This window comes from Coenobita brevimanus, chromosome 70 (genome assembly GCF_032717465.1).
Source record: "Coenobita brevimanus isolate Jiangsu-jjx chromosome 70, ASM3271746v2, whole genome shotgun sequence".
NCBI lineage: Eukaryota > Metazoa > Arthropoda > Malacostraca > Decapoda > Coenobitidae > Coenobita > Coenobita brevimanus.
Genome location: NC_137023.1, coordinates 45,548,717 through 45,573,713, shown reverse-complemented (window position 1 = coordinate 45,573,713; position 24,997 = coordinate 45,548,717). Strand labels below are relative to the sequence as shown.

The window sequence follows — 24,997 nt, the reverse complement described above, 5'->3', positions numbered from 1 at the left end:
AGATGATTGAAATTTATCTTTAACTAATTAAACATTTCTTACAGGGTTCACTAGAGACCAAAGAGTTTATCTTAGATGAGGTGGCCAAGGGTTTGGGTCTCCAGCGCAACTACTTCTGCTTACTGGCAGCTCTTCTAGGGAATTACCTTCTGACTGAAGCGGACCTTAAAGACTTTTATAATTCCCTCATCCCAGGTTATGACAAGCAACAGGTAATTATCTCTATACAGTATATATATATAAATATACACACTTAATCCTTGTTAATCGCGTTCATAAATCACGGATTCGTAAATCATGGCTAGGTGGCCGTTAGACTGCCGGCAACCTTAAATCACTGTTAAGTCACAAAAATTGCGGATCTAGGCATCCAAGTGGGCCTTTTCTGAGGAGAACCATAAACCGCGGCATTCAAACTGAAAATCGCGACCCAACAACCAATCACTGCGCATCCCTGGTGGCATATGTGCATACTAATGCCGCCATGTTGTTGTTGTTCTTGTCCCGCCAGTCCGCACACTACTGACCGTCGCCGTGGAGTACGAGAGTTACCTGCCTTTTTTGTGCAACTTCCCCCCGCCTCCTACCTGCCATGGCCCCTCCCGACCCCCCAATGAAGCGCTCTAAGCAGTATGGCGTCAAGAAGCTGCCGCAGTTGTCGTACAGTCAACGTTTGGAGCTCATTTGTCGTGTTGAGAGGGGAGAGAAGTTTTCAAAGCTGGTGAAAGAGTTTAGGAAGAGCAAGTGCTGAGAGGTTCTAAGTTCTTCCCAACACCACCCCACTCCATTCACTTAAGCAATTTCATCATAGGATTAAGGTGAGATCCCTTAGTACATATACTGAATATTCCTAAATTTGTATGATTGTGTTTGATGGTGCCTAGATAGGTGTAGGTAGGGTGCTGTGGAGGGCGAGTTGGCCAAGGTCCAGACCCAAATTAATCACGGCAGTAGTCCAAACCCAAATTGCCGCGATTTACGAGGATTGACTATATATATATATATATATATATATATATATATATATACAGTATATTCATTCATTCACTGCCAGACCCCATGTATCCCAAACGGGGTGGCCAAGGGCTTAGAGTTAATTGTTTTACAGGGAGGGGCACTAATCCTCCACCAACCCCACTTGACACGTAGGGAGAACGTTATGCCAACAGCATCTGGTGTTCCCAGGCGGTCACCCATCCAAGTACTAACCAGACCCAACGTTGCTTAACTTCGCTGATCGGACGGGAAGCGGTGTACTCAACATGGTATGGCCGTTCGAAATATTATAAATACTGTATTATGCTTCCTATGATCTACACTGTCCCCCATATAACTACTAGGCTCATAAATTGTCTTTGGACATAAAACAAATACAATGAGCTTTCAAAGCAGACAAACACACTGTATGTGTGTTTGAGTCTTGAAAAGATATGTTACTTTATTACATTCAGACCACATTTAGTAGTTTAATATATATATATATATGTATATATACAGTAATATATATATATATATATATATATATATATATATATATATATTTATATATATATATATATATGTGTGTGTATATATATACAGTATATACTCTGCATATATACAGTATATATATATATATATATATATATATATATATATATATATATATATATATATATATATATATATATATATATATATATATATATATATATATATATATATATATATATATATATATATAATATATACACACATACATATGTAAAATACAGTAGAACCTCTTTGGTTCGGACCCCCTTAGTCTGGATTTGAGCTAATTTGGACAAAGTTTTAAAAATGTGAATTCCGAAAATATGTTTAATTCTAAAACTATTTTCACAAAGAGAGCAGAAAGCGACTGTCATTTGCTTGGTCTCAGATCATGCTAGGTCGCAGCGAGGGTCCCCTTGTTTAAACACACACAGGCATTCATACCATCGACTATTTTTTTTTTTTTTTTTTTTTTTTTTTTTTTTTTTTACACATTTCAAAAGTTACTTCTCCTTACCATGACTCTTAATGCAAGTGGATCCTCTGGGAAGACTAAAGATGTCAACAGGAAGCATGTAACATGACGTAATGCTGGTAGTGAAAATTCTGGTTAAGTTAGAAGCTGGTGCTTTTGCAGGAAAACTCATAGTAAAAGTTTGGTATCGCCAAACAAAGTGTATCAGGCATCAAGAAAAACAAAAGGAAAATTAGGTAGCTAGCTTTAAATTGTGATTACAGTGAATGTGGTGAAAGTAAAAGAAAAACTAAAACTGCCATCAGACACAACTTGAACTAGAAGAATGTTTATAAATGGTATATACAGGATTGATTGTGAGATGCTCTACGTGAGTACAGGACGGTTATTTCATAAATTGGAGAGGGGTTAGTAAACTCTCAGCAGACCTTCTCTGCTGAGTGCAAGGCATGAGTGCTACTCAGTCACCACATAGTGGACCACTAGCCACCTGTTGCTGTCACATCCCAGTTTTGTAATTTTGTGCCAAAAAAATTCATTGTTGATGATTACCCTACAGTACTTGATAAATTTTGGTTTAAACAGATTCTAGCACATTCTGATGGTCAGACAGTAATTCTTGGTACAAAAAAAAAAAAAAATCATAGATTATGAAAACATCAGTGAACTTAGCCTGTCTGGTGAGGCATATGTTTGATTACCATAGCAACCCCCCCACCCCTTGTCATACGATGTCCATGTGGCAGAGCACCACAGTGAAGTGGATGTTATAATGCTTAAGCTTTTCATTTCTTTGTTAAACACAAAGATGTTTGCTATACATGACAGCTTAGCAGTACTTTGCTAAGACTGTGTCATAAAATAACTGCGATGGAGTGGTAACTTCAGCCTTCAGTATGCATACAAAGATAGTTTATAAGTTGTGGAGGTCTATGAATCTGTCTGTCTGGTGTGAGGCAGCTGCGTGGGGTCGGTCTTTTCACCGAATGCCACTGTCCTAACATAACAGTTTAACTAAACCCAACCTAACCTAGTTTAACTGTACTTAATCATTTAACCAAACCTAATGTAACCTAACCTCCAGTTGGGAAATGGGAAACAAAATTGTCCTTTTAGTACATTCCTTCCATTGTGCTATAAACAAACAATCGTTGGTACCCCTTAACCCCTAAATGGCAGGGTTGTTTTGGCGCTCCTTGCGTCTCCCGCAAGAATATTTGCTCTCCGACAGACTTTGTAAAAATATTTGCCAAAAATCAGTTATTAGTCCTAGAATATTATAATTACATATGCATATGGCACATGCTTTCAGCTTTCTCCTGGGATGTTTGTTGAGCTTTCGTCGAGTACTGTAGGACTTGTGGAGACTTCTGAAGTTGGGTAACGAAGTCTACACTTTACACTTCCCAACACCCCGTAATGTGATTACCACAGCCTGATATTATCACTAGAAACACTATTCTATCATTTTCAAATAGTTTGGAATCCATTCACCAAAAAAAGAAAAAGCTGAAAGCAATGAAAATTATGAGCTCGTAAGAGCTTCCCACTTGCGCTCGTTCCCTGCTGGTATTCTGTCATTTATTATCCATAAACACACTCACACTTTATATTCCTATTACTCTGTTACACTAATATATATATACAGTATTTATCCATAAGTTTCCTTTAGTAATAATAGTTTATTTTCATTCTCGTTCAGTAAACTAGCGTAGAGAGCAGTGCTTTGACTGTCATTACTCCAAGTATTTGTACTCAGATTCTTATATTAGTAATTATTTACATTTCTATTTTATTACACTATGTTATACACTCTCACTTCCAATAAATAAGGTCTCCTTTCCCTTGGAGCCAGGATGAACTTGGGACACTGAAGCACCTGTAGTTTATCACCATTTCCTCCATTGGCTCATCACACGATTCACCGGAAAGATTGTAGTCACTGTCCATCATTATCATAGATAAATTAGCCATTTCACGCTCCACTGCAGAGTCATTTAGTCCTTTACCCCTTCCCATGCGAGGTTTAGTAGGGGTAGAAGTCACAGGGCCCTCTAGAAGCGGCGGAAATGGAGGGGCAAGAGTGCTACATGCTTTCATCTCAAGAAACAACAATGGACTAAATGACAAGGCAGATATGGGGCCCCCAAGGGTTGACAACGTCAGCGAGGTGAGAGCGACTAATTTATATGCTGTGAAATGATTGGCAGGAAATTAGGTAGTTCCAGGTGAATGTAAATATCATTTAGACTTCTCCCTTCCTTTCTTATATATATTTTTATTACGAGAATAGATTATGCGGCATATTTCAAGGGGAAATTACCAGGGAAAATTAGCGAACGAGTGCACGTGGGGTGTTACCTGGTGATAATTAGCCAACTCCAGGTGTATGGCACTATCAGTTACCTTATTTTTTTTTGGTATATATTATTTTGTATAAGAGTAGGGCATAGGGCTTATTTCAATGGATGAAATCAGTGGAAAATTCCAGGGAAGATTTGCTCAGCGCAGCGCGGCCATGCAGGCAAGAGGAGAGGGTAATGGAGGGGAGGTAGGGAGGGGAGTCAAGAACGGGAATAAATAGCTAAATTGTCAACAATGGATGGGAGTACAGATGACATCAGCAGTGCTGACTATTGTTGGACACTGGCAGTACTGATAGATGATACAAGCCACCACTTGAAAGCCCTGGAGAATTAAAAATAACACAGAATCGCAAAAGTGACACCCCGCAGTATGATCCATTGCTCCTGAGTGTCACGAAAGTGACGCTCCATGGTTAAGGGGTTAAGGAACGTGATGATAATAACAGGGATAATTTTCATCAGAAAAAGGTCATTTACCACCTTGAAAATAGGAGGATATAGAACAAACTGGAGGGGGTTGGCCCATGGTGGTTCTCAGTGAAGACTCACCAGCAGCATGCATGACTGATTCATCCACACAACCACATGATGACAATCATACAAACAAACATTGGTTATAGCAGATTCCATCACAAGACTTTTTTTTTTAATTCTTTACATTAGCTCATTTATGCAAAGATTGGCCTGAAAATAGTGCAGTGTATAATGGTGTGTAGACCACTTTCAAAACTTATATGAGCTTTATTCCTTTATTGACCCTAATTTACACCGTAGTTCCTTGCCTGGCCCATACATCTACATAATACAACACTACAAACAAATTTTGTTTGGGTATTTTCATGTATTTTATATACATGTACCGTATATAGAACGTTTTGTGCATGTACGGTGTAGATGATAAGCTGCTAGGTGCCTTCAAGAATTTTTATGATGGTAGCGAAGCATGTGTAAGGGTTAATGGCCATATAAGTGAATGGTTCACATTCGGTGTGGGTGTTTGTCAAAGTTGTGTGGTGTCCCCATGGTTGTTCAGTATATATATGGATGGGATGATGAGAGAAGTCAAAACAGGAGTAATGGAGAGAAGGATGGCATTGGTAATGAATGGTGATGGATGGGCTATCTCAAATTTGTTGTATGCTGATGATGCATTACGACTTGCAAATACCGGACAAGAAGTTGGTAGACTAGTGCAGAGTTTTGCAAATGTCTGAGAGCATCATGCCTTTAGAGTAAATATAGAAAAGTGTAAGGATATGGTTATTGAGGGAGAAGGTGACTCCCAGTGTGATGTTACAGTGAATGGAGAGGGACTGGAATTGGTGAGACAGTTCAAATACCTGGGTACAGTGATAGAAAAGAGAGGAAAATGTGTAAAAGAAGTGGAAAGCAGAGTGATAGAAGGAAGGAAAGTAGGTGGTGCAATGAAGGCATTGATAAGATACAGAGGCTTGAGTGTTGCAGCTCCACGAGGCTTGCATGAAGGAGTGTTAGTGCCAACTTTAACATATGGATGTGAGACAATGGTGTGGCATGAAAATGAAAAGTCAAGAGTGAAAGCACTGGAGATGGGATTGCTGAGGAATGTATAAGGAGTATAGAGATTGGATAGGATACGAAATAATGTGATTCGTGAAAGATGTGGAGTGAGGAAGTCTGTGGACACCAGATTCGAAGAAAGTGTACTGAGATGGTATCATGGTCATGTGGAGAGAATGGATAAGAATAGAGTGGTGAAAAAGGTATAGAGTGAATTTGAAGGAGGGAGGAAGCGAGGTAGGCCAAGGAGAAGGTGGAGGGATATGGTGGATGAGTATGTGAGGAAGAGAGGTATGGAAAATGGTGAGGCTGAGGGACTGACAAGAGACCAAACTGGATGGATGAATATTGTGCAGAGAAGCGCATGGTCAGGGATTTGGCACCCCTTTTTAACGTGACAGCATTCGGATTGTCTCTGTCAGATAGATAAACGTGAAGCTACAGAAGATGATAATTTTTTTTTTTTTTTTTTTTACCTATCTGATGGAGCCAGGATTTTAAGGGCTTGAATGATGAGTGAATTTAAGTGTAGCCCATTGAATTGGGCTAATTTTGGCTGTCTGGACGTTGCTACTCTTCACCCTGCCGTAACCTCATTACACCCATGCTGCAGGGCGTCACGTAGCCTGCCATCCTACCCCCCGCTTCCGACCATAAACGTGCATAAAGAATACTTAACAGAAAATACTTATTTCGTCTTCAGTAAAGAGTCATACATTACCTTTCTCTATAAATGCAGTATATATAACATATATATTCATTACATACACACACTTACTGTACACATGCGTTTCATCAGTTGTAACTGGTCTCCATTTCAGGCCATGTACTTTACTAGGATTCACAGCCAAGTACACATCAGCCCTCTCATTCACCCATGAACACAATTTTGATATCACTTCATCATTAAGAAAATGACTAAAAGCAGCCCCAGGGGAAGCAAAAGTAGAGGGCATCATATCCTGGGCAGCACCGTCACTGAAGGCTGGAATGGCTTCTGGCCATTGGTCTGCAAAAATGTCCTCCAGAAACCTCCACCCACTCTCCTCAATTGGATCATCTTCCCTCCATAATTCATTATCACTTAGTGATAACTCACTGTCAGTACTATCATCCTTACTGGACTCCCCTGGCACATATGATTCATCAGAATATTCATCACTAATGTCTGACATGGCTCTATATTCGTGAAAACAGTCACAGAAAAAAATCACAATAAATTCTCAATATGGCAATGCATAGATACGACTATCAACGTAATCCTACCTCCTCGAGTGCCAAACACAAACTGAGAGCCAAGTACAAAGTAGGAACCAATAAAACTCTATGGTGAGCTGTGATGTTTCAGATGACATCATTTGTCTGCAGTGTCATTGGTTGGTGGGTGGAACTTATTTTTCTTTCCCAGTGAGGTATACCAGGCTCAGAGAATGCATATAAGCCAATAAAGTGCATCCCAATACATACAGATGTTATGGAACGTAATAGGCCACGTTATGGGGGGCATTACTCTGCACTTTGCGACTGTAAGCATATAGTCATGGGCGCGAAAGGGTTAAGGTAGGAAAAGAGGTTCAGATGATGATAATGATGATACAGTATTTATGATTGGTTGGTTTATATTTTTTTAACAACATATTTTGTGATAATTTTATATACTTTACACATTTGAAAATAAAAGATATGTGTAATTTCATCTTACCTTGAAGCATAGAAGTAAATGTATTCCATTAAAGTTCCTCTTTTTCTTCCTTTTCCTTCTGTCTTTCTTTCCTTCATTCTTCTTCCTTCTGCCTCTGGGTGACTTTATACTCCATGGTCTGTCTTTCCTTCAATCTTTCCTCTTCCTTCTGCCTATGAGTGACTCTATACTGAGTGACAAGCCAAATGGTTTCCTGTTTACCAGGAAACCATTTAATATGCTGGGTGGTGACCATGTAACCAAATTATGGCACCTGGTGGTTTAGTGGGTAATTAAGGCACTCCAGTCGGATTGAGCATGTGTAGGTTTATATCCAAGGGGTGGTTGGGGTATATTGCTCCTGTAATGCCACTCAGGGATGAGTGAGGCTGTTCACTCACATCTAAAATGTCTGAACCAACTTGGCTAGCCCCGGGCTCCTACACTTCTCACGGTGCAATATAGGATTGGGTGATGAATGGATGGAAGGAATAAAATGTGATAGAATCACAAATATAAAAACAGAATCACTTACTTGAACTTGGTTTAAAAAGGTTAGTTGAAAAATAATTTGGAAATGTATACAAAAAATAGTCCTAAAGTTATTGCATAGTACTTCTGTGTTTGATTGTCAAGATTATTTTTATTCCAAATGTTCACTTGTGGTTCTGGCAGGAACTTTTCAGACATTTCGGCTAGTTCTGGTTCAGACTGGAATTCGATATGCTGGTTCCATTGCATCTCTCTCTCTCTCTCTCTCTCTCTCTCTCTATCCATGCATCATCCAGTCCTACATTGCCCCATGAGGAGAGTAGGAGCCCAGGGCTAGGCAAGTTGGTCCTGACATTTAAGATGAGAGTGACCAGCCTCATACATCCTTGAGTGGCATTATGTGAGCAATAACTCCAACCATCCCTTGGTTACAAACCTTCACCAGCTCAATCCAATTGGCATGCCGCAATTACCCACTAAACCACCAGGCGCCATAATTTGGTTATATGGTTACCACCCAGCTTAGTACTGTAAATGGTTTCCTGGTGTACAGCAAACCATTTGGCTTGAAACTCAATGTAGAGTCACCCATACGCAGAAGGAACAGAAAAGAATGAAAGTAAGAAAGACAAAAGAGGGAGTGTAAAGCCACCCATAGGCAGAAGGACAAGGAAAAAATGAAGAAAAGAAAGAGAGAAGAGGATGGAAGGAAAGATGGATGGAGGAGAGGAAAGGGCAGACACCCGAGAGCAGCACTACATCGAGTGAGTGGATGGTGAGTGCCCCCACCTACCACAGACCTGTATACAAATGTATAAATATATGCACTCTATATACTATATACATATATATATATATATATAAAACATATATATAACGTATATACAGTAACCCCTCCAATATCCGGATCAATAGAGCCATAGGCAGGTCCGGATAGTGGTCCTGTCCGGATATTGGGCCCCAGCTTATGGACTTGTACTTATGGACCCTAACTCTGAAAAACACCTATACAACTCCCTCTGGACATGCATTGCACCTATTTAAGACCCAAATCACACCAATAAGGGACATAAAAGACTGAAATAAATGCAAAAGAACCATAAAATGAGGTTTTAGAGGTGAGTTTATACAATATTAAACATTCTGGGTACTTACAAGTCCCTTGCTCTTGGACTGGTTTGAACCGCCAGTTTGCAGTCCACAGTTAATCCTCTGCACTCTAAATTCTAATTTCTTAACACTGCACAACACTGTAAATTCCCGTGTGTTCTAGTGGCAAGGTATTGCAGTTTATTCACTGTTTATTCACAAAAAACAAGCACCTGTAGCTTGCACTGTTATGAGTATCTGCTCTCCATCGGAGTTAAGCTGTGACTGTTGATGTTGGTGGGGCAACAGAGTTGCCAGATCGCAACAGCCACATTACCAATCTCCTCAACTTTCATTGTCAAATATAACTTTTCATTACCAAATTCGTAAAGCTAGCATATATTCTTCACTAATTATATATACAAGTGGAAATACATGTAATCACTCTCCTTATAACTAACACCATGTTGATTATTTTCACACTATGTAGGGTAGCAGATTAATCAGAGAGAGCAAACAATCCACCATCTCCATCCTGTGTATCCTCATACATGTGAAAAATCCATTTGGTAATGCATTATTCTAATTCATTACCAAACGAATTTTTCATTACCAAATTGGCTCACAATTGGTAATGAAAAATACCAAATGGCAACCTGACAGGGGAGGGGGGAGGGGGAGGAAGGAAGGGGTGAAGGGACCATGGTGTAACAGCTGTTTGGCGCCAGGCGGGAATTTCAAATTATGGGAGGGAAAAAAGTCAGATTTTTTTCGAATTTTTTGCGGTTTTTGGCCCATTTTGGGAATATTGGATCCCAGGAGGATTATGTCCGGTTAGTGGGGATGTTCGGATATTGGGCGTTCGGATATTAGAGGGATTACTGTATATGTACAGTAATATCCCGATATACAATACCTCTAGATGTGATACCTCGGCTTAGCAGTGGAGGTACAAATTGCACCAGGCCCCGATACCCGATGGGCGAGTCCCGGTTTAACGATGGGCCCTCTGATGTCGCGTCCAAAGACGACGGGCCGAAATTTTAAATTGCTCGCATTCCCGCGGCCAGCTGAGCCCGCCCTCCTCCCAGGATGCGCAGAAATACTCACGCACACCCCATAGCCATGGCTCACCCTGCGCTCACCCTGCGCTCACCCATATCGCTCTTCTCGCACTAGCCATCTCAGAGTGAGGATCTCCCTTGAGCTCACCCGCCACGCATCGTGTTGCACCGCCAACATTATGAGATGCTATGGCAGGGCAACATAACTGTGTTCAAGCAGTGCCGTGAGTTTTTTTTTTTTTTTTTTTTTTTTTTTTTTTTTTTACATGTCCGACTCTGGGCAAAGGCTTCAGGGCCTATTTCTCGGGGACAGTGACCTATCCCAAGGCCCAGTAATCCTCCTACACCCCCACATGTCACCACTTCTGTGCTAACACCCACCATCCATATTGAATACATGCTAGGGCCGTCTCATACAGGATTGGTGTATTGGAGTAGTGAAACTATAGTCACGGCGCACGACTCTGAGGTTGTTATTACCATGCCTGGCAACCTGATTTCGTGTATAATATGAGACACAAGTGATTCGTGTATAATAATATTCAGGTTTAATATATTCGTGCATAATGATATGATTCGTGTATAATATGATATGAACTCGGACGCACTTTTGAATGGATGGTTGCCAGGGTACGATAATGACAACCTCAGACTCGTGCACTGCGACTATAATCGTGTGTGGAGTGCAGTATTGTGTGATTTTGAGTCCAAATAAATGAGATAATGTCTGGTAAGGGTGCTGCACGTGGTGAGCCATATATGAGTAAGTTTAATTGAAAATAATGAGAAGGGCACAGTAAAAAGAAATTCATATATAGAGAACTGAGATGGGGTTTAGGTAAGGAGTTCTGAGGCAAGGGGGTGGAGAGTTAGTGGTCTCCACCACCTGGGATTAACCCCTACAGTACGGCCTCATCTTTGAATCTCTCAGAACCATCAGAAACCACAGATTTTCCACCATCGTTGTTGGCAGAAACCAAGTCAGGTGCACAGTAATGTTTTTTAACCCGTACAATCCTGCCGTCAGCATAGTGCCGACAGTAAAAAAAGTCTCACTTAATCCCACCGACCTGATGGTGCCGACAGCAAAATTCAAGCCCTGTAGCATCTCAAATTGCTTCAGTCTAGCTAATTTTTTGCTAAGGAGTACCGTAACGTATTGGCAACACTGTGCCCAAGGACTTGTAGCACTGAGTTTGGTTCTGGGTGGGTGGGTAACATCAGTTGGCCACTGTCTGTCATGGCATCAGGATGTTGCGAAAAAGTATCTGGGATTAGGTGGGTATAAAATTCCAAAGATGCCTGGGATGGTACAGGTTAATGCCCAATAACAGTAGGGGTTGAGATTTTCTTTTAGCAGTGATAATGAAAACTGCCATAACCAAGTGCATGATAACCAAGGGATCACTCTATATACACGCACAATGATCCATTGGTTATCGTGCATAACAGGTACAGAACATGGTGCATAGTAACAGAATTGCACAATATTGAAAGCACAGAACTTATGGAATTTATCCTAATTGGTACCAGACATCCAAGTGCAACCCAAATTTTCTGTTTTACAATAGTTTGGACCCACAAACTACATACATACGGTTATGGTAAGTATCAGAAATACATAAATAGGCATGGTTAGGTTAATAGAAAGTAACAAAAATGACAGTAAGGAAGAAACATGTACCATAGAGAGACCTGAGATGGGCTTGAAGTAAAGGGTTCTGAGGCTAGAGGGTGGAGAGTTGGTTGTCTCCACTACCTGGGATTCATTCGTTAAGTAGGGCCACATCTTTGAATTCCTCAAAGCCATCAGAAACACAGACACTGCACCATCATTATCAACAGAAACCAGCTCAGGTTTGTGATAATGTTTTTTAGCCGAAAAATGCACTAGAACAGCGGGAGTGAAGATTTCCATTTTGCATTTTTCATTCATTCATTGCCAGATGCCATGTATCCCAGACGGGGTGGCCAAGGGCTTAGAGTTAATTGTTTTACAGGGAGGGGCACTAATCCTCCACCAACCCCACTTGACACGTAGGGATACCAACAGCATCTGTTGTTCCCAGGCGGTCACCCATCCAAGTACTAACCAGACCCAACGTTGTGGCAACAAAAACTGCTATAACTTAGTACACCATCAGGGTGAAGCATGGGACGACTGTTGTCCCCCAGCTGCCCTACTTCCCGTATTTGGCGTCTGCAGCCCCGCCCCCATCCCCCCACCCCACCCCGCCAAAAAAAATATTAAATACACCCTGAAAGGTCATTCATTTCAGATAATATAAGAAATTTCACCTGGCGAGCTAAACACAATATCGTTCAAGCACATATACGCCGATGACTAAGTGATGTGGCATGATGCGTCTGGTGTTAGACTAAAGCTCAAAGTTGCCGCTGCACAGCACTGCTGTCATAGTCATGCTATGCTGGCTCCTTGGTGAGCTGTTTAAAAAGTTTGGTTTCTTTTTGGAGAGACCTCATATACAAATTGTTATGCGTATGAAGGAGAGCTAGAATTTATGAGCTTGAATGGTGTATGAATGAGTGTCTGGTACATTTCATTCTGCATCCTGTTGATTGTTCCCCACTTTTATGCTCTCTCTTTCCTTGCTTTCTGGATCCTACCTCACCCCACCATTAGGTGGGAAAAGGAGGTTAAAATAGTGGGCAGATTCATTCTGACTGTTGTCACATTTTGAAAGAAAATATTTTTGTCATGTTGTCACAAAGATAAATAATCATCTACCCTTAAAACAATGTATGAAGCTTATCATAAGCTGACCTCAGGGTCTGTATGCTTGGAAAGGGATAGCTTGAGGTTGGCATTTTTTTGTCTTATGATCTTCACATTTCTCATCTCCTGTCCCCGGCAGACAGCTCAAGAGGATCTGATCAGAGCAGTGGTGAAATTCATTGTGAACCGATGTGATGTCAACAACTTAGTGACCATTGGTGCACAAGTGTTTGGCTCAGTAAGTGATCCTCGTGTGGCCAGATTCAAGGAGTCCGTCCAGTACTTCCTCAATGGCACCAAGGATGGCTTCCTTCGCTACAAGCCCTTCCCATCAGGTTTGGCCTTGTTTTATAAGTTTACTAATGTAGAATTTGCTATACTCTTCACCTTGACCTAAAATTGCCTTGTATCTTGAAGGTTGAGTTGCAACAACAGAATATGTTGTTAGTCACATAGAAATGCTGTGAAAAGGATGTTGCGCCTTGGCATTGTCTTACATTACTCTGACATTGAGTTACATGAAATAAGCTGCAACAGGACACATAACTGGACCAAGTTAAGGTAAAAGAACTATAGTGGGGTTCCTCAGTAATGTGTTAGCAAATGATAAAAGCAAACTTTAGTATAGTAGATTAAATCCATGCTGTACTCAAGCTGTACAGTGTTGCCAGCTTTTCCCCTATCATGAATTTTGGTAAAGTTATACTTGAACTGTCCATTGAGATTTGCACATGTATAATTTTGGGAACTGGGTGAAAGCTGTATCTAAGCTGCAGTAGTTTATGCCACATTATAACAATTTTGGGAACTGAGTGAAAACTGCATCTAAGCTTCAATAGTGTATGCCACATTATAACAGCTTCAGTTAACCCGTGGAGATTTTTTTCTTTTCGCCAGATGATGCCCTGGATGTTTATCTTCAAGTTTATAATAAACAAAAAGTAAAAAAAAACTTTTTTTTCCTTCGTTTTTTGTGCACCACGGGGTGGGATAAAAAAAGGTAATTGCACACTCCACAGGTTAACAGTTTATTGTAGATGTGGGCACCCATTGTCAGTTCATTTCATGTAATGTTACATATCCATGAATCTACTTTGAAACTGATCCAAATGGTTTCCTGGAACCTATGAAGCCATTTACTTTGCTAGTTGGTAACTGTATAACCAGTCTGTGAAGTAATGGAGAAAGAATTTGACTCCTAGATTCTGTGGGCTTAGCAAAAGGGAGGGGATGGCATGGGTTAGCAGACCTCCACCTTCTGTTCCTATTTGCTGGCAAAGGTACAGCTATGAGCAAAAGTTGCCAACACATCTCTGTCAGTTGTTAGAAAGGTTTTTGGCAAGGTGCCAGAAGGAGTGGGAAGAATTCGAGTTGGAGAGTTGAGAGCATTTAGTACAGATGAAATTATTTTTAGCAGAGCGAAGAACAGATTTAGCACGATTCTGGGCAGAAACGTAAAGATGATGTGATTCAGGGATGGGTTGGCTCCAGTACCTTTTGTAGGCCCTTTTCTTGTTGTGGACAGCATTAGAACAAGCGTGATTAAACCAAGGTTTTCTTGCATTAATCAAAGGATATGAGAAAGGAATGTATGCTTCCATGCCCGAGATAATAACCTCCATAATGCGCAAGGCACACTCAGATGGCTCGCGTCCATGGAAGCAATAATCATTCCAGGGAAAATCAAAGAAGTACTGCCTCAGGGCCTTCCAAACCGCGGGTCCAAAATGCCACAGACGACGTTTCCCTGGAGGGTCCACAGGCCGTACCAGAGTGATAGGACAGGTTAAGGTGATAAAGTTGTGATCGGAGGAGCCCAAAGGAGAGAAAAGATTAACAGTGTAAGCAGAAGGATTAGTTGTAAGGAAGAGGTCAAGTATGTTGGAGCTCTCTCCAAGGCGGTCTGGGATACGGGTAGGGTGCTGTACAAGCTGCTCTGTGTCATTAAGGATAGAAAAGATGTAGGCTTGTACACCAGGTGGATCAGTGAAAGGAGAGGAGAGCCAAAGGTGGTGGTGAACATTGAAATCTCCTAGAATGAAGATTTCAGAGAAAGGAGAAATGGATAGAATGTGTTGCATCGAAGAAGTAAGATAGTTGAAGAAGTTTACTTTTCATCCTGTCCCTTTCTTCATCCAACCTCATATTTTCCCTCTTTGAGTTGTTTTATTTCATTTGAGGCAGATTCATTACTCAATTTTAATTCTGTAACTTGTCTTTCTTGTTCAGCACTGTGTGTGCAGATGTTAACCAGCTTGTTCTGAAGTATTTTAATCTCTTTCTCCTCTTCTAAGGTCCATTCCTGCAACTCTCTAATTATTGTTCATACCCTCTTTAACTCCTGGACATTCTTCTCTGACATTTTCTCCACTCCTGCTACTCTTGTTTGGTTTAGTACTTCCTTTACCTTTATGCTCATCGGATAAGTTCGCAAATTCACCGCCACCAGATGTTAACAATGAACTACCTCCTTCCACCATGATGCAGCCTACGAAAACTTTCTACTTCCACTGTGTTTTGTGCTCTTGTTTGATTGAAATCTGCGTTTTTTTTTTTTTTTTTTTTTTTTCCAGATGGGACCACCATTCATGTATTCATTCACATACTCACATTAGGCTGGGCTCCTTTTTGCCGCTGGCTTGGTGATTATTTCCCCATGATCCACAAAGAGCTCCGTCTCTGTCGGCGACCTGTGTGTGTGTGTGTGTCTGACTCAAGTTATATCTGTCTCCATGACATAAGGGTGCTGTGTAGGTATTTGTTTCTAGTTTCTTTCTAGCCACAGCGATATAATATTTTTTTCTAAATATTCTGTATATTTCATTAAGCATTTTACCATTCACAACAGAATGTGGGATACGACCGTATCTTTGAATAATAATTACAGCCATAGTTCATGCCTAAAATCGTGGAGAAATAAGTGCTAGCGTCTAGGGACATTTGGTAAAACATTTATGTACAGTATTTTTCATCATTATATGATTCCGATAGGGTTCCAATTATCGGATAATTTTTCCCTCTGATATCAGTATTGATATTAATTGGCTTTTGCTTGCCGATGTACAGCACTGTTTATTAGTGCATATTAGGGACTACAGTAAGCCCTCCATTTTGGCAGGTTTTTGTTTGGCGGATTTGTTGTTGGCGGGAAATTTCTAAGAATTTTACCCTTAATTGTGGCAAGTAAAGTCATGCAATTGGCGAATAATTCCTGAGCACGAACTACGAGCCACTGCTGCCAGACCGAAAAATTTAAGGCCAAACAGTTTTTGAAAAGCCAAATTTGAGATATTTGGATACAAAAATACCAACCTGGCAACATAGTTTTTTAGCCCAGTCACCTGGGACTGTAAACAAGATCTGATCACTCGCTGTTTCAACTGCAAACGAGAAGGAAACAAGCAAGTGATTGAGGCAACTGAACATGTAAATGTGGAAGATGACTTTGAAGAAGATGAACATACCCTGCCAGTGGATATTGGCTTTGAAGCTTTCGATGAAATGGTGACAGAGGCGGGAGTAGCGACGGAGGCAGCGATGGAGGAAAGGCCTGCGGAGGGGCCACGGAGTCGGACGTTAGCCTAACTTTGTCAGCCATGGATACTAGTTTAGTTTATCAGTGCACCTTAGGTTCTGTGTACGGGTTAGTTTTCAAGAGTTGTTTACTAATTACTTATTACTTCTCAGCAGTAGATTAAAAATGGGATAGGGAAAAAAATCAGGCCTTTTATCGACCCCTTAGAATCAATTAAAATTTTCCCCATTTAATTAAGCCCTTGGATTTGGCAAAACAGTGTTATGTGAGGTTATTTTGGCACCAACTACTTTGCAAAAATGGAGGGCTTACTGTACAGGTACAGTACTCCTGTACATTCGTAAATTCAAGTTACGTAAAGTCGGAGGTACGTGAAAACTAATTTCAAAGATAAAAATACAAAAATACGTATTCTACCAATATAAAATGCATGCCAAACCCTGCTTCGTTAGTAAGGCACCAGGTGGTGTCTGTGCACTTCCCACCTCACGGTTTGTTTTGCCGGTACATATGTGGTTATTGTTGTAGCAAGATGTACACGGTTGTGTATTTCATTATTTTGACCCTCAGCATGTCTCAAAAATGAAAGTGTAGTGGTGGTGGTGGTGAGAACAGCAACAAAAAAGCACACTATAACATTGGAAACGAAAGTGGACATCATTAACCCCTTAACCGCGGGCATGTCACAGGTGGTCCGTGGACCTCACGTGGGGATATTTGCGCTCCGACTTACTTTTTAAAAATATTTGCCAAAAATCAGTTATTAGTCCTAGAATATTATAATTACCTATGCTTATGGCACATACCTTCAGCTTTCTCCTGGGATGTTTTTTGAGCCTTCGTCGACTACCGTAGGACTTGTGGAGACTTCTGAAGTTGGGTAACAAAGGTTCCACTTTGCATTTCCTGACATCCCGTAATGTGAGTACCACAGCCTGATATTATCACTAGAAACACTATTCTATGATTTTCAAGTAGTTTGAAATCCATACTCAAAAAAAAAAAAAAAAAAAAAAAAAAAAAAAAAACTGAAAGCATTGTAAATTACGAACGCGTACGAGCCTCCCACCCGCGCTGTTTCCCTGCTTGTATTCTGTCATATATTTTTCATAAACACACTCACACTTTATATTCCTATTACTTTATTACACTTATATATATCTACGATATTTATCCATAAGTTTCCTTCAGCAATAATAGTTTATTTTCACTCCAGGCATTGACTTTCTCGTTCAGTAAACTAGCATAGAGAGCAAAGCATTCACTTTCACTGTCATTACTCCAAGTATTTGTACTCATATTCTTATATTAGTAATTATTTACATTTCTATTTACATTTTCTATTTTATTTACACTATGTTATACACTGTCACTTGCAGTAACTAAGGGCTCCTTTCCCATGGAGCCACTGAAGCACTGGTACTGGGAGTTTATCACCATTTCCTCCACTGGCTCATCACGCGATTCACCAGAAAGATTGTAGTCACTGTCCATCATTATCATGGATAAATTAGCCAGTTCACGTTCCACAGCAGAGTCACTTAGTCCTTTACCCCTTCCCACACGAGGTTTAGTAGGGGTAGAGGTCACAGGGCCCTCTAGAAGCGGCGGAAATGGAGGGGCGCGAGTGCGACGTGGTTTCATCTCAGGAGACAACACTGAACTGAATGACGAGGCGGATATAGGGCTGCCAAGGGTTGACAACGTCAGCGTGGTGACAGCTGCTAATTTATATGCTGTGAGATGATTGGAAGGAAATCTAGACAATACATAATAAATTAGGTAGTCCCAGGTGAATGTAAATATCACTTAGGCTTCTCCCTTCCTTTTTTATATATATTTTTATTACGAGAACAGGTCATACGGCATCTTTCAAGGGAAAATAAACAGGGAAAATTAGCGAACGAGTGCACGTGGGGTGTTGCCAGGTGATAATTAGCCAATTCCAGGTGTATGGCACTATCAATTACTTTTTTTCTTTTTTATATACAGTATATTATTTTGTATAAGAATAGGGCATAGGGCTCATTTCAATGGATGAAATGAGTGCAAAAATCTGGGCAAGATTTGCGTAGCATGGCACAGCTGGGGCAGGTGGAAGGAGAGGGTAATGGAGGGGAGTTAGGGAGAGGAGTCAAGAATGGGGAGAAATGGCTAAATTGTCAACAATGGATGGGAGTGCAGATGACATTAGCAGCACTATTGTTGGACACTGGCAGAACAGACAGATGATACAAGCAACCACATGAAAGCCCGGGCGAATTGAAAATAACACAGAATCGCAAAAGTGACGCCCCGCGGTATGATCCATTGCACCCGAGCGTCACAAAAGTGACGCCCCGTAGTTAAGGGGTTAAGAGAGTATAAAGAGGAGGGAGAATGAGTAATGTGCCACATGTGTTTGGTCTGATGGACTTATGTAAAAATTCGACCTACATATGAGCTGCAGGAACCAATTTATTATGTAAGTTGAGGAGTACTTGGACACACTAAATGCTAAAAGCTGCAGATTCACTTGTTTGCTGTAACATACCTTATTCTGTCCACAATTACTGACAGCATTCCCCGCATGTCAACAAGTGGGTTGGCAGAAGGTCAGTACCCCTCCCTGTAAAATGGCTAAAAGACAAACAGCTACCCCTTATGGGATCATGGCATCTGGCAGTAGATAGATAGAATTTTGAGGTATACTGGCAGCTTTATTCATTTAGAACCACAATGCTGTGTTTCCCAGTAAAAAACTCATATTAAACATTTTCCTCTAAAAAGTTATATAGTAATCACATAAAAATTATGAAATTTATGGATTATGTAGAACACAGAGTAGTGATTAAATTCCAAATGTCTGTATTTAATAAGTACTACATATTTTGGCAACCACTCGTGTAATGGACTCATTCAGATAGGTGACGTAGTTATCCCAGACTTGACACCATTACCCAGCTGTACTGTATGGTACTTTATCGTTTAGGGAGGAATGAGAAATATGGCATGCAGGAGACAATACTGACAGTGGAGTGTTAGCAAATTTTTCTTATGCTGTACAAAAAAAGAGTTGGCATGATTGAAATTAAAGGATTTTAATCATGATCATTATCGATCATAATTTGAAGGGGATAAATCAGATTGCTTTACAATAAAAATATTTTTTCAAAGAAAAATATATAAAAATTTAGACATTGTACTGAGTTTTTTGTACTGTTTTTAACCATCATCAAAAACTAAACACAGATTGGCAGCATTACAACACAAGGAATAGTTCAGAATTTGTGCCTTCCTCTTGAGACGTTACTCCCAGAGCCTGACAGGCAATGGGGGATATCTGTTTGACAAATTTAGTGGGTGCTTTTGCTTTTCTGTTGCTGTGTATTCATCAGTAACTGATAAAGTTATTTTTGCACTTATCTTTGCTAGCCATCAATTTTAACTCATTGGTGCTGGAGGATGATGCCTATACATGTGAGATCACAGTAACCTGGCAGCTCTGCCAACTAGTTACACAGTACAAACATCCTTCAGCTTCCTCCCAATTCCCCCAATAAGAGATGGTCGATTACAGGTGAAGGAATACTTCAACCTGCAGTTCACTGGATTTGTGTCCACAAAAGTCTGGAGCCACAACATAACTTACTGAATTAGATGTACAGTATTAAATGGTTACTGTGGCATTAATAATCCATTTTATCATGGCTACAAGTTGGCAGCTCTTTACTGAGCCATATCACTGACTGAAGTATGTTAAATTGGTCAATGTACTTTTTTTTTAGTCATCCTTTCCTTATAGTCTGATTTTAAGTACTGTATTATTGTCTCCTGCCCCCCCTTAACCCAGCCGTGAACCATGGAAGATCCTTTTGCCTGCCAAAGGCCTGGGAGAAATAGGCAGCTTCATTTGGCAGTGTGGAATGTGAGAAGCATAAATGAAGAATATAAGAGGATGAAAGGAAGAATGGAATATAATAGACATTATTGTAATGGAGTGAATATATTCATACCCTTAATGAGAGGGAGGAGAGAAAAATATAGTATGGTATTCAAGGAGTTAATGTGCTCATGTGTTGTAATTGCAGGGAGAAGAGATGGTGGGCCCCGACATCACCAACACATCATGCACAGGCCAGATCTTCATGACCACAAGGTAATGTATTCTTCCCACAGACATCTCATTCATTCATTCATGTCTCCATTCTTTATCGTTGACTCCTTGAATCCAGGTCATGTCCTTTTCACTTTATTCTTGTTTCTATCATATCATTTTACTCATCTTAGGAGGGGTCTTTTGTGTTAAAGGGGTTTATCAAGGCAATATTTAACTCCTTCAGTTTGAAAAGTCAGTCCTAAGCTGAATAAAATTGACCAGAGATTGGGCAAGAATAAAATTTAAAAGATGTCCCTGGAATTGGTTAAAAAAAAAAAAAAAAAAAAGTGTTTCCACTAGTACTGGTACCTTGCTTGTAGTGGCCAGTAGTATTCTGTAGGACAGCTTTTTAATCAGGTTATTGGCAAAGTGTTGCAGGTTTTACAAAGAGTTATTAGTACTATATAAAGTGTGGCATTTGAGGTTATTTACTGTTCTTACATTTTGAATATTTAAAGAGGATTTGGAGCAGCAGACTTCAAATCAGAATTAACACCTAGCATATCTCAGGAGAGCGGTAAAATCTAATCATTTTCATGAAGCCTTATTGATATTACCTTTTCAGAAAACCCCATAGAAGTGCATAAAAATCCTGACCTTTCTTATAGGAGTGGACCTAGGTATTATCCCCATTGTTTTGAAAATGTTGCTGTATTGGCTGCTTTGAACAGTTGTGGAGTGTCACTGATGCCAGGTGTTTTGTGTTTTGTTGTGCATGAAAATTTTGAGAAGACCATGTAAAAGAAGTTACTCTTATGGTGTTTTCAATACACAAAGTGTGTGAAAAGCAGTAGCTTCATAGACAGTTTGTGGTGTGTATTGATGTGTATTAGAGTTGTGGCTGGTATGCAGTTTTATGCTATGACTGGTCCACTAATTATCTCTGAGTGGTTGACCTTGGAGTAGTGCTTTGTGCAGTGAACTTGTGTGGTATTGAGTGTAGTAAATTTGGTGGGATGCAAATGCTGGCTTAATAGGTAAGGGGTGACTTCTACAGCACTCAGAAGGCCCTGGCAGACTTGATTCTTCAAGAAGGGCCAGTGGAGGAGCTAGTGGCACCCTTGGTCTCTCTCCTCCTGTTTTGGCAGTCGTCCCAGAGAGAGAAAATGGTGATAACATCGAGGGAAACAAAAATGGAAATGTAGTGGTAGAGGGAGGAGGAACCACAGGGTGTGGTCTAGTGGCACCCCCACAGATCGTGATAGAGGTGACTGGACCTGGAAGCCCGCCCCAGAGCAGCAGTAGAGGGGGCAGTGGCAGTGGGTCCCTCTCGCCAGATGCAGCCCAGCTAGAGCAAGCCCTTGAATCACGCTTGGGAGGGTTCACTATAGTGGTCACAGGGGATGACGAGGAGGGGGAGGAGGCTGATGATGAAGGACAGGAGGAGGAGGAAGAGGAGAATGGAAAGGATAATAACCACAGTAGGGAGAGGGAAGCAGGAAAGGACGAGAAAGTGAGCGAGAAGGAGAGCGGGTGTGCAGAGGACGAAGGGGAGGAGGAGCCTCAGAGGAAGGGAGACCTGACAGTGCAGGCTGCAGAGCTGGACGACCACGACCACGACTCAGGTATATTATGTTAGTATCACAACATCCTCGTAGCCTCGCCATGCACCACACTCAGGTGGCGCCAGGCAGTACAGTTTTGCAGCCTAAGACTTTAAAATTCTTAGTTTCGTACTTTTCCGACTCAGCATAGTTTTCCTTTTTAAAGAATGATTTATTCACTTACCATACATTGTTTGATCCTACAAAAACTATTACAGTATCACCATTAGATATTTTTATTTTCATTGGTGTTAATTATTAATTCATCATTGAAATTGGTTGTCATATACTGTATGCTTGCACAGAACACTAAAGGCACTAATATTTTTCCCCTCTAGAGTTATTTAAGCACAAATACCAGTACTGTATGTTTTTTTTTAAAACTTTGGTAGCTACTCAGTGTGTGTGCACATACTAGTTTATTATGTAGTACAGTAATCTCCTGTTTATCTGGGATAAAAATGCCAGAGGCATGTCCACAAAGTGGATCCATCCGGGTAATGGACTTCTCTCCTGACCCCCCTTCATACATAACTTTGACAGCCATTGTAAAAGGCCACTACAGTACATCTTACAACATTTGTTCCTCTTGTTTTACACTACTCTGTTTGGTCAAGCTGACCTATAAACCTCAGCAAAGCAAATACCGCGTCATGGAGGGTTGAGCAGGCCAGGTTGTACTCCATTAAGATGCGGGAAGTCAACCATCCCGCTTGTCCGACTCAGGATCTATCACTTCTTCTCCAGAGTCATCACTACCCTCTTTCTTTTCTGTGATGCAGGGGCCATCATCATACACCCAAGAAAGAGTCATGCAAGGAATAGCAAGGCCTGAAGCAGGTAGGGAACAACCACAAAAGCCACCATGTGCGCTGCCATAACAACTATATGAGAGGAGGTGCTCGCTACGCAATTGACATGCGGGAACTGTGAATGGCTGAGGGGGTCTCTAGCAGACATTAGGTGAACTACAGAGCCAGACAGAGTGGCGTTACCAGGCTATTCCCGCCCAGGTGGGCGAAAATGTTCGGTCATAATTTCCACTCGGATGCGAGCATATTATCCAGATAATATGGAAGAATGTACATATAATGGTTTGATACAGCCACATCACAGTGCACTGGTTATGTATCGTATGGACAGGGGATATCCGGATAAATGATAAATGGGAAATTACTGTATTCATATTGTTTATAAATACTCCAACATGCTTGCATGCATCAGCCTGGGTGTTACATTTCATTTTGTCTTTGTATATGGATGAATTAATGTCATTTAAAATGCAATGGTATTACCTGTACTTATTTGAACAGAATATGGTATGCAGAGGTAGATATCCATGCATTAATGTTTTCTGACTTTGCAAGGTTACAGTTGTCAAAGTATGATAATTTATGCTTAATCCTATTCTGCACGTCCACATCATAATACAAAACATTAAGAATTACAGCATCTTGATGATGATGCTTCCACTTTAAGTTACATCATGCATGACCCTTAATTGACAGTACAGTACCGTGTATGTATGTACTGTATGGCCAACTGATGGTTATGGTAATAAATTCATTTTGTCACCGCTGGATAATTGTCATTTAATCTGACAACTGCGGCATTAGGTTTCCTGGTCTACCCCCCCCCCCCCATGAGCAAAAAGGAACAGGATGAAATTTTTCTCTCAGAAATAATTCTTGCTCTATGAAATTAAAGAGAGCATGGAAAAGTATAGGAGTTCAGCCGTGATGAAGTAATGAGGACATATGGGAGAAATGTGTGGTGCGCCCATTTAAAAAAAAACTTGCTGATGTGATGTACATAGCACCTACAAGTTTTCAATCATGTGATGTATGTCGCAGCTGCCGGGTTAAGCTTTCCTCATGTTTGATTTTGGAGTTTGTAAAAATTCTTGTTAATTATTCAGTCAAGTGCTAGTTTCCATAGTGACTTTTTCAGTGGCAAGTGTGTAATGTGTTTTGAATTTACAGTTTGGAAGAAAAGGCCTTTTTGTAAACTTTATTGGATAAGAATTTTTGAACAAGAATTCAGGTGTGAAATTAATTAGTTTCTCTTGATCTGGCTGATGATCTAGCCCTCTTAAATTTGTTTTTCATGACATGCATTAAGATCATGAATACCAGTGGGAGTGTGTCCTACGTCATGGCTCAGTAACCAGGCTCACTGGTGTACAGTAAAACTACAAGTACTTGGCATAAGAATATGTTACCAGTATCCTTGAGCACAGGAAACTCTTGAGTGCCCATGTTCAGCAACAGCGAAAATAGTGATGTTCATCAGACAGAGGTCAGTTTAAATGGCAGTACACTTTTTTCCCCCCCAGACTAGGAGGGATTATGGTGTAGCTGATAGTTTTATATGAGCTGGAAACTTAAACCCTTATTAAAGCACAAAAAAAAGAAATATAATATTAGCAGTATGATTGTGAGTCTCATCTTACTTTTTCCCCCTCAGACTGAGAGGGACTATGGTATAGCTGATAGTTTTATATGGGCTGGAAACTTAAGTCCTTATTAAAGCAAAAAAAAAGAAATATAATTTTAGCAATATGATAGTGAGTCTCGTCTTGGATTTGCCCTTTTTGAGGCGGACTAATATTCTTAAGTATTTGATAAACTCAAAAATAAAGGTGAACGAAGTGAGTGCAAGAATTATCGTGGCATAAGTCTGTTGAGTGTTGTAGGGAAGATATATGGAAGAATTGTTGTATAGAAAGTAAGAGAGATATCAGAAGTCCTAGTGAGTGATGAACAAGGTGGCTTTGGAGTGGCAGAGGATGTGTGGAGCAGATATTTGTAGAGACAGATAGTGGA

The 24,997-nt window shown here is 40.5% G+C and overlaps 1 protein-coding gene and 1 non-coding gene across 2 annotated transcripts in view; one reads left to right on the top strand and one right to left on the bottom strand.

Moving 5' to 3' along the window:
- The window catches only part of LOC145406484 (constitutive coactivator of PPAR-gamma-like protein 1 homolog), a 172,033-nt gene that overhangs the window by 42,855 nt on the left and 104,181 nt on the right, over positions 1-24,997 (top strand). Inside the window, exons 5-8 of the mRNA XM_080277639.1 lie at positions 45-212; positions 13,095-13,290; positions 20,561-20,628; positions 21,626-22,202. Of these exons, the coding sequence (XP_080133765.1) occupies positions 45-212; positions 13,095-13,290; positions 20,561-20,628; positions 21,626-22,202 (1,009 nt within the window). The remainder of the gene's footprint in view (positions 1-44; positions 213-13,094; positions 13,291-20,560; positions 20,629-21,625; positions 22,203-24,997) is intronic.
- Positions 1,161-1,279, bottom strand: LOC145406542 (5S ribosomal RNA). Its single transcript, XR_013898565.1, has one exon. It is a non-coding gene; the product is annotated as a 5S ribosomal RNA (ribosomal RNA).